The 11,343-nt window shown below is 36.8% G+C and overlaps 1 protein-coding gene across 1 annotated transcript; it reads left to right on the top strand.

Moving 5' to 3' along the window:
* The first annotated feature begins 332 nt into the window (after positions 1 to 332).
* LOC132295949 (phospholipase D beta 1-like) lies at positions 333 to 11,343 on the top strand. The gene is made up of 10 exons (XM_059794207.1): positions 333 to 1,685; positions 2,831 to 2,947; positions 4,630 to 4,824; positions 6,333 to 6,581; positions 6,679 to 6,747; positions 6,833 to 6,980; positions 8,627 to 8,775; positions 9,054 to 9,221; positions 9,594 to 9,791; positions 10,774 to 11,343. Exons 1-10 carry the CDS (start codon positions 333 to 335, stop codon positions 11,065 to 11,067), a joined length of 2,940 nt encoding a protein of 979 aa, XP_059650190.1. The 3' UTR covers positions 11,068 to 11,343.

Raw genomic sequence — 11,343 nt, 5'->3', positions numbered from 1 at the left:
TTTCATGCAATCTGTATATAGCACTGTTAGGGACACGTAAACTTCTACCTGCGCCCATGTTGCAGGTATTTTGGAAGCCAATGTCCTCCCTCCCTCTCTCTATCTCTCTCTTTCTCTTTCTCTCTCTAGCAATATCTAATTTTTGCAATCTCAGTTCAATTATTTGTTGATGATCTTGAATTAAACAAACAAAAACCCATTTCATTTCTTCTCTATATATGATCTTTTCCTCATTGTTTGATCAATTTCATCTAAAATTTCTCATCATTCCCAACCAAATTAAGCCTCTCAAAGGCTAAGTCCTCTCTCTATCTGAAATTTGTTGTTCATCAATGGACAATAATCACAATTCTTCATCATCTTCATCTCCATATACCGATCCCTATCCTCCTTATCCTCACCACGCTCAACCTAATCCCTATCCTCCTGGTCCATACCCTCCTCCCAATTCTGCTCCTGGTCCATACCCTCCCCCTCCATATTACAATCCCTATTACAATACTGCACAGCCTGGTGGTCCTCCTCCTCAGCTTCCATATCAATATCCACCACCTCCTCCGGCACATTCTGGCGCCATGGATTATCGCTATCCTCCTTATCCCTATCCCGGATATCCTATTCCTCCCAATGCCAATGCAGCTCCTCCACCAACCCACCACCCCCAATACAACCACCACCGGTCACATTCGTCCGATTGGGATCCCTCTGCCCCGCCCCTGGACCAGGCCAGACCACCTGCAGCTCGACCGGCCTTAACCCACTCGAATTCGGTTGATAGTGCTCCCTACAATAGGAATATTATGCAACTTGTCCCAGTTTCAAATTCTAAAGACTCTTCCAAGGCATTGTTGTTACATGGGAATTTAGATATTTGGGTGCATGAGGCCAAAAATCTTCCTAACATGGACAAATTGACCAAAACATTTGAGGACATGTTTGGGGGGTTGGGAAGTAAAATTGAAGGGCAGGACAAGAACACTAGTGATCCGTATGTGTCGATTTCGGTAACGGGTGCTGTGATAGGGAGGACTTATGTGATCATGGATAACGAAAACCCTGTTTGGATGCAGCATTTCTCTGTCCCTATTGCACACCAGGCTTCTGAAGTGCAATTCCTTGTTAAGGACCATGATGTTGTGGGGTCTGAGCTTATAGGGACCGTGTCAATACCGGTGGACCGGATCTATTCTGGGGCTTCAGTTGAGGGTTTTTTCCCAATCCTGAATAGTGGTGGCAAGCCCTGCAAGGCTGGAGCTGTATTGAGTCTTTCAATCATGTATACACCAATTGAGAAATTGAGCTCATACCATCATGGAGTCGGGGCTGGTCCGGATTATCATGGGGTTCCCGGAACCTATTTCCCTCTTAGGAAAGGTGGGGTTGTGACCCTTTATCAGGATGCTCATGTTCCCGAGGGAGGGCTCCCCAGGGTGGAGCTCGATGGGAAGAACTACGTGAATGGAAAGTGTTGGCATGACATCTTTGATGCAATACACAAAGCGCAGCGTTTGATTTATATTACTGGATGGTCAGTGTGGCACAAAGTTAAGTTGGTGAGGGATGCTGGCTTTAAAGGAGATTCAGCACTCGGGGATCTTCTCAAGTCCAAGTCACAGGAAGGAGTGAGAGTGTTGCTTCTTGTTTGGGATGACCCTACTTCAAGGAGCATTTTGGGCTACAAAACTGTAAGTTGTTTAATCACCTTGATTTACATATTATACATGTGTGGTGTGTGTTGAGAAATTTTAAGAATTATATTGAGTCAGTCATGAGCAATTGTATGATATATATAGTAGTAATACGACAAGTACATTAATCTAACATCATATGATCTTTATAATATTGAAAAAAGAAAAAAAAAACATTGAGTGGGCCTTCTACTCTTCGACTCTTTTGTCTTAGCATTTGTCAATTCCAATAAGAATGTTGCAAATAGTCCAAGTGCAGCATCTGTTTGGAAGACTACAAATAATTGACTAAGAGTACTAGGGACCAAATCTTCAGCCATTTTATGCAACTTCTAATACCAGGTCCACACGAATTAGGATTTTCCATTTCAGCCAATCCAGCGGTACTAAAATATAGGTGGTCAGTGGGAGGGTCTTGGACTTACAAGGTGGTAGACAAAATCACACAACTTAAGTTTTTTGAGTTGTATATTAAGAGTGTGTTGTGTTACAAAATGGTATCAGAATATGTTTAGTTCTTAATCCGGTGGCACGTAAAGTGTCTACTCAAGTGGTGTCTGGGTCCCAGTTATTATTGGGTCTTCCCGCAGTGAGGAGGGTTGGAATGTGTATGTAAGGTGGTTCCATCGTAATGAGAGCATTATGAGTTCGGGTGTATTCGGAATTTCCCGCCGTTAAGAGAGACAAAGATGGATAGACAAGATGGTCTAACTACAAAAAAGGTGTTTGCGAGTTCGAATGTGTCCAGATCCAGATTGTTACTGGGTCTTCCCCCAATCCAAACGATAGCTATGTGAGTTGGAATATGAGTGAATGTAAGGACACATCGGATCTAACCTGTTACACTAGTCCACTAACTTTGAGTTGTTGTAATGAGGTATTTTGCTTTGTGTTTTTTATCATAAACTTTTAATCTTGAGGTTTGTACGTTTGTGATAGTTGAAATTTTTTTCTTCCATTATACTCTTTTCTCGGTCGACTGTCTTCTATGCATAAAACTTTCCAAAATAGTTTTTGGGTAAAGCTTTAATACACATATTAACACACACATATATATATCCACCTTTTTCTTCTTTATTTGTTTTCTTTTTCACATGCAAAGGAAATATATCACTTATCTGACTAAAACTTGATAAATGCAGGACGGAATCATGGCAACCCATGATGAAGAAACTCGCCGTTTCTTCAAGCACTCTTCAGTTCGAGTACTACTCTGTCCCCGCGTGGCTGGAAAAAAACACAGTTGGTATAAGCAGAGGGTATGTCTGTCGATATATATATATAACTTGTCCTTTTTATTTTTATTTTTATGTTTTCATTCTTTCTTTTTTGGTTAGTTTTATACAATTCACATGCCTTATCTTCAAATTTCAGTAGAAAGTATTTGTGAATCACAAAGAAATGTAAGGAATATTGGTCTTGCTGGACAACCAATTAATGAGTTCAAATTGGGTATTTTGCCACCATTTAGCAGGTGCCCAATATGGATACAAATTGTTTGAGATAATGACTTCAAGACAAAACCAACTCAAACATGTAATTTTTGAATTAACATGAAGCCATATAATTTTTTAACAGCAAAAGTAAACCTAGTTTTGGGTTTTAGTTAAGTAGCAAATTTAAGGTCACTTTGTCAACCACTTTTGTTTCGTGTTTTCTGTTGCAGATAGTGTATTGTAGTAAAGCAAAACACTGAAACTTGTAACTTTTGTTGTGATTTGAATAATATCGCATTTGTTGCCAAAAAAAGGCCCAAATACGAAACGCCAAATTGGTGTTTCCTAATGTTCTCACACTATAGCGGGGAACAGTACCCCGGGGTAAAAAAAAAACCCTCTAAATGACCTCTTTTAACTAGCCACACGTTTTCATGTTTTTGCTTACAAAAATCTTAAAACAAATTTTAGGTTACCAAACACGCTTCCAATCACCATTGAACACACTCCACAGAAAAATGGTGTTTCTGTTTCGGATGAAAACGGAAACAGTTGCCAAACAGGCCCTTAGTGGCTGAAGTGCTTCTTGGAGAATTATTGGCAAATGCTTAATGTTTCATATCAAGAGTTTAATATGATTATATATTCAAATCCCCTCCCTAATTGGCCTTAACATAATCTATCTATCAAAAAATAAAATTACCAATGTAGGTAAAATTTAACAGTGCAAATGTTCATTATTTTAGTTTCTGATACTGAGAGTTTCTCAGTAAAAATTACATATGAATTTTGTTGAAACGCCTCATGTTGTATTTGTAATTGCATGACCTTGCTGTATGATACTGAAATACTGAATTTCAATCAAATATCTTTTGTTTCCCATTCATTTAATCTCCTCAGTCTGATTGTGTACACATCCTTCTTCTATCTTTCCATGAACTTGATTTGAAAGCTCCCACTTGTTTTAGTCATCCTTACACTTATCTTAAATTTCCTCAACTCTTCTTTTGGAGTTACTGTTGTCAGACTGTAAAACATTACTATCCGTCATTAGAGTTTAAATTATATAGTAAATAGTTAAATTTGCAGTCATTTCTACAGTAAAGTTCGATCAACAGAAAAGTATTTTCAATGGATATGATTATTTGCTGCTACCTCGATAGTTAAACTTCTTGAACACATATCAACAGTTCTTCATTTTGCTGATGTGTTAATTTTAATGTGCCTCTGAATGATGAGTGATAATGCTTGTGCCATTTAAGTTCCTTTCCACCTAGGAATGTGGAAGAGAAAATTATCAGATTAATTAGACTTATTGGAGAACTTTATTCTTTTTGTTATTCTTTTAATTTTTTGTTTAAGCCTTTAACTATTTTTGCACATCTGGTTCGCCCTATGAATGTTGGGAAAAAGGCTATTTTGAGTTTGCCCTATGATATTGTTCAGTTTTTGGCGTTCTGTGGAAAATTATGCATTGAACTTATTTCTTGCTATTTTATTGTCAGGAAACTGGAACAATTTATACACACCATCAGAAAACTGTGATCGTGGATGCTGATGCTGGCAATAATAGAAGAAAAATAGTTGCTTTTGTTGGAGGACTTGATTTATGCGATGGGCGATATGACACTAACGATCATCATATTTTTAGGACACTACAAACTGTGCATTCAGATGACTATCATAATCCTACTTACACGGTAATGTCTTCACCCTTATTGTTTGATTGCCTCACACAACATGTTACTCAGAGTAGCAAAAAGTTCAAAATAGTATTGTGTAATTTGATTTTATATTATTATTAGTAATTTATATTTATATATATATTAAAAAAAGCAACAGAGTAATGCCCCTTCTGCAACTCATTGTCACAAGAAAGGAGGGGGAGGGGGGAGATTCCCACTTTCTTGAGTATGTGATTAGCTACTATCTCTACTAAAAGCAATGAAAGCATGAGGATGCAAATTAATATAGGTTGGCAATGTTTTACCATCCCACCCACATGGGAGGGATGGAAAAATGATGGAAGGGAAAGAAGAAGGAATGGAAGAGGCATCCCTAGGGAAGGCGGGGAGTCCATCCCTCCTTTTATTTGGTTGAGTAGAAGAAAAGAAAGTTATGATATTGTTATTTACCACTGTAACCTAAAATATATAAATTGGTGCACAAATGACAGTAATAGTGTCTTTTAAAGTTTATCCTACTAATATATTCCTTCTCTCCTCTTCCTCCCAATTTTGGAGGGAAGCAAAATGGTGGTGCTGGAGAGATGCATCATTCATCTCCCCTCTACGAGTAATGGAAGCTTGCTCCATCTATCCTGTCTTCCTCCCTTCCTCCTACTTTAGGCCATGGGTTGAGTTTTTTAACCTGTTTTAGTAAACGGGGCTTGTTGGCTTCTACCAACTGTTAGGAAGTTCATGAACCAAGCAAGATGCTGTATCTCTCTATATTTTATTACAGAAACATAAATGAGCTCTGGGAAAAAAAAAAAAAAAATTACCAATCAGCTTTCTTTTACAATATCAATGCTTGTTCAACTTATTATATCAATTGAGAGAATAGTACCTTTTATTATATTCCATTATCTGAGCCAAACTTGCCATATTAAGTTCATTTAAACACATGACAAAACTATGGGTGGTCAGAACTGCAAAACAAATCCAATTTGCTCATGTACAAGTCAAGCAAAACAGTTTTGTTTAGAGAACCTTTGTCTCAGTCAGCGTAGGCTTATGAAAGGCAAACTAATTTGAAATCTCTACCAGTTTGATTTTTTATTTTTTTTATTATATTTAAATTTTTGAAAAGAGACCTTAGAGACCAAATCTTCAAATGGGTAAATTCAATGAAAAAACCAACTCACTTGCAGACAGTTTGCTTAGAGAAGCTTTGTCTCAGTCAGGGTAGGCTTATGAATGTGCAAAAGTTCTATTGGAGGAGCATATGGGAGTGTTCACAGATTCAAATCACTTTAGAGATTAAATGAAAAGGCAAACTAATTTGAAATCTCTACCACTTAGATTTTTTATTTTTCTATTATTGTTATTTTTATTTTTTGAAAAGAGACCTTAGAGACCAAACCTTCAAAGGTAAACACCACCGCCGTATGGCCCATATATTACTATAGGGTAGTTAAGGATTGTTTGGTAATTAAAAAAAAGGTTTCTTCTTGTTTACATATGAATTCATGTTATTACCCGAACAGGGGAATACTGCTGGGTGTCCAAGAGAACCATGGCATGACTTGCACAGCAAAATTGATGGTCCAGCTGCATATGATGTCCTGAACAACTTTGAGGAGCGCTGGTTAAAGGCTTCCAAACCTCAGGGCATGAAAAAACTGAAAAGGGAATATGATGATGCTTTGATCAAAATAGATAGGTTAAAAGAAATGAATGGGGTGTCTGATACTCCTTGCCTCGGTGAGAATGATCCTGAGAGTTGGCATGTTCAGGTAAATTGATACCATTTGGTTGTCCAAACTGAAAAGGTCTTATTAGTGTTGTGTATGACAATATTCTATCATTTTTTGGCCATTCTTCAAAGTGCAGATATTTCGTTCAATTGATTCGAATTCTGTTAAAGGCTTTCCTAAGGATCCAAAAGAAGCGATCAGCAAGGTGAATGAAAGAAGGTTACTTCTGTCTTACTTCCGCATTGTCGCTTTGCTTTCTTGGAAATTGATTGATAACTTTGTTTTAACAGAATCTGGTATGCGGAAAGAATGTACTTATTGACATGAGCATACATACAGCATATGTAAAGGCCATTCGTGGTGCCCAGCATTACATTTATATTGAAAACCAGTACTTCATCGGGTCCTCATACAATTGGGGTCAATACAAAGACTTGGGTAAGGAACTATTCTTCTCAACATGTAGAAATCAAATGACAGCTATAATTCATTGAGGAATTTGAGAGTTTGCTTTCTCACTTATTGTCAAATATTGTTATTCTGAATTTCTGAGGATTAAATGTATATATGTTTTATGTGAATTTAGATATTTGAGTGCCAACTTTGTCACTGATGAAATGAAACTACAGTTTATGGGTTTGGGATGTTTACTGGACAAACTACCATCAAGAGATTACCACCATACTTTTTAAGCAAACTAGAAGTTTTCACTGATACTACTTAATCTGGTCGATAAATCAGATTAATGAAACACAAGTTTGGATGCACCATGTTATGTAGACATATAATTTTACACTAAGGTATAAAAGAATATGAACAATGCTTAGAACTTAGTCATGACCTTATGCTCTAAAAATTGGTGGATGAATTAAGTAAAGACACCTGTGCTCCTGAGTCCATGAACGGATGTGATTAGCGAGGATTTTCGTGGTGATTGGATTGAAAGGGAATGGTTTCAGATTGTCCCACCAAATACTGGCTACATTGTCAGAACAACCCCGATATATTACACTTCAGGAAAAAAAAAAAAAAAGGGCTAAAACTTGGACCTATATGTTAGAGATGCAACAGAAAATTAAGGACCTTCCAACGAGAAACATATGCTATGTTCGGTAGCATGAAATTGGTGCCTTGGAATTAAGCATCATTCAAAGAAAGGCTTTGAAAAGGCACCATTCCATAGTAGCATTTCTTTCATCCATTTGCTGGGAAAAGCTCAAACTCTGTGTCTTGAAATCTCTAAGAACTCCTTGGAATGGTGGGACCCCATTTGAAATCTTCTTGTTGGATTTTATAGTTTTCTCTCTTTAGTACTTGCTCAATTTCTGCCCTAGATAGCCTTTACAGTCAGTCTATGTCTCTTTGTTTAGCTTATCATCACTTACGCATATATCAAATGACCACTTGGTGGCATCTCTTACTTAATTTTATGTTTAATTGAATTTTTAGTTTTTCAGTTTCAATCAGGCCTAGACTGGACTATGAGAGTAAAATACTGGCTTTTTCAGCCATTTTTGTTAGTGGGGCATAAAGGTCAAGAATTACAGATTTTAAAGTTGCAAGCTAGTTTATCTTCTAGTCTCTTGGTAGGCATACCATAGACCTGGGATTAGGACGTAGGGAGAGACCCCTAAGTTATAAATTTATTTGCACAAAAATGGTTGTCTACTGGCTCAAATCCTCATTATCACGCTTGGCAGCTTGAGCTATTAGCACTACAACAAGCCATTGGACAAAGGAATTAAATAATATAAAAAAAAATACAGAAATTAAAGCATTTGGAAAGGATAGAATGCAATCAAAAGGATAGGAACAAAGTTAGTATATGAAGTTAAATTTTTTATTGTTGCTAAAAATTTGACTTGTATGAGATGCAGATCTTTGATGTAATTAAACACACATCACAGGTTGTGACACTGCAATATTCCAATATATATATGCAATGTGATCTCTATCTGCTGGCCCTTCTCTGGTAGTCTTATTGGTAACAGGATAAAAGGGGCAATAAATTGATGATTTTTGTTAGTTTTATAGTTGAGATTCATAAATCGGCGCAGAATTTTGAGCAAATTTTTTATCTGCAGGAGCTGATAATTTGATTCCGATGGAAATTGCCCTTAAAATTGCCAATAAAATTAGAGCACACGAGAGGTTTGCAGTATATATTATTATCCCAATGTGGCCGGAGGGCACTCCAACAGGTGCTGCTACACAAAGAATTTTATTCTGGCAGGTAGTCACTCAATTTGGCCTTGATTCATATGTCTGTCAAGACTGGACAATTTTAATGCATATTTAGTTCAGTGTGTATCAAATTTTAGCATGTTTGAGAGCAGCTTCAGGAAAAAATGATTTTTGATGGATATTAGAACATTGCTATTTTTTTGTTTTCAGTAAATTATTTATGGAAATCAAGATATTCATTTATCTGCTAAACAGTATAGCACTATTAAGCAGCTTAAAGTAATGATTTTAATAATGTGAACTTATCATTCTTATTCATTGTCGCAGAACAAAACAATGCAAATGATGTATGAGATGATTCACAAGGCCTTGGTGGAGGTGGGGCTTGAGGATGCGTTCACGCCACAAGATTATTTGAATTTCTTCTGTCTTGGCAACCGTGAGGCCATGGGCAATGACACTTCAGTTGGTGACACTAATGCAAACACTCCTGAGGTCCCTCCCTTTACCCTCAAACTAACATTTCCTTATCCAGTGTTCTCTAGCACTTCTTCTTGTCTGAGAAGACACCAAGTCAGAAACAAGAGTTCCTTTCAAATTGCAAATAATTTTTTAACCTTTTGGAAATGAATTCTGTTATTTTATGTAGAGAAATTTGGGCTTCTTGGTATCTTCAATTTGGAGAGTTCGGTTGTCTGTGGGAGGATGGCCAAATTAGTGATTTTATTCTTTAGTTCCCCTATTATTTTAACAAACGTTTTGAAATATGTTCGGTGTTGCTCAATCATTTGCTCTCATAGTTTCTGCTATTTGTGTTCTTTTGCTACTAATTTACACTTAAATGCACTTCATTTTCGCATTTTTCAGGCACTGAGTCGAAAAAACCGGAGATTCATGATTTATGTTCATTCAAAAGGCATGATAGTGGATGATGAATTTGTAATTTTGGGGTCTGCAAACATCAATCAGCGTTCTATGGAGGGAACAAGAGACACAGAGATTGCAATGGGAGCTTACCAGCCTCATTATACGTGGGCCAGCAAACAATCTAATCCCTGTGGACAGGTAACCTTGCTGCTTATTTTTCATGATTTAATTAATGAGCATTTTGGGAGCTAGGAAAATGAGAAAAGTCAGTCTTCCATGGTACACAACACAACATTTATCAGTTTTATGTGTTTTTACATTTTTTTTTTTTTTTTCCATAGAAAGGAACTACCAAGTGAAAAGATAAAAACTTGTGAGTCATTTCTTGGAATTCTGAAGAAACAAAAACACTCCCTCCGGATGATTGGAAAGACACACACAAATTAATTTTTGAAGTGTTTCAACATGTCTTATATAACAAAATATTTTAAGCAATGTGTTTCTAGCATTTTTGTGTGTGTGTGTGTGTGAGAGAGAGAGAGAGAGAGAGAGAGAGAGAGAGAGAGAGAGAGATTTCATTTGACTTTCGTTTGATTGAAGGCAAAAAAAAATTGAAGAGAGCATACCTAGAAGCTTGTTACTTTTAACCATAAAATTCCCACAAAACTGCAACATAGAGAAGCAACATGTAATTCCAAATATGCATTTGAAATGAAAAAAGGAACTGAAAATTCATTCTGCACACGATCTTGATTTCTGAAACCATCTTCAAGTGCAATGAAAATGCAGGGTTAAAAATTACATTTTCAGGTAATATCCCAAGTCCAAAGTAAATTTTCCAGATATATCAAGTGGCAATTTGGATAGTCCATGTAGTTGTTGTCTCCATTTTCTGTTCAATACCATTTGGGTTACAAATCCATATTGTGGAGTGGAACCATTGCAAATAAAATGGCAAGTCATGGCAAAAATGAGAAGGAAATTGTATTTGATTTCACTTCTCAAAATCCTGAAAACATTCTATTCGTACTAAAAGTTCGTTTTGATGTATATTGATTAATGTTCACTCAAATTTGCACGAAATGGTTAAATTATTTCATTTTTATGGGACCACAGATGTCCCTTAAGTTACAGAGCCAGTAACTGACCAATTGTTATGTGAAAATGTGTGCTTTTGTAGATCTATGGATATAGAATGTCTCTGTGGGCAGAGCATACTGGAGTTCTCGATGAATGCTATAAACAACCAGAGTCCTTAGAATGTGTGAGACGAGTTAGATCAATGGGCGAGGTGAATTGGATGCAGTTTGCAGACGACGAGATAACAGAAATGAGAGGACACCTCCTGAAGTACCCAGTTGACGTTGATCGGAAGGGAAAGGTGAAGCCCCTTGCCGGATATGAAACTTTCCCGGACGTGGGAGGAAACATAGTGGGATCATTTCTCGGAATTCAGGAGAATCTAACTATCTGATAGCGTGCCCAGAAGCTTTGCTGCAAAGGAAATGGAATACAAAAAATCAAAAGCAGAAGTGCAGTTTTAAATTCTGTTGATACAACTATATTATATGCCAACAATAAGGTATAGCATAATTTTTTTTTTTCAAAACATAGTGTCACTGGCCTCAGATTTTTAGGATGTTTCATTCATTATTGTTTATATACCATCATATAAAGTAGCCAGCCTAATTTGTGTGTAGTTTGAAGTGTAAGTGCCTCAAGGATGGAAATGTTTGTAATAAAAGAAGTT

Source organism: Cornus florida, unplaced genomic scaffold (assembly GCF_030987335.1).
Source record: "Cornus florida cultivar Cherokee Brave unplaced genomic scaffold, ASM3098733v1 CherokeeBrave_3.0.0_Hap2_Chr02, whole genome shotgun sequence".
NCBI classification, from domain to species: Eukaryota; Viridiplantae; Streptophyta; class Magnoliopsida; order Cornales; family Cornaceae; genus Cornus; species Cornus florida.
Note: the sequence above shows the minus strand (reverse complement) of the source record. Positions and strands in the feature narration are given on the sequence as shown.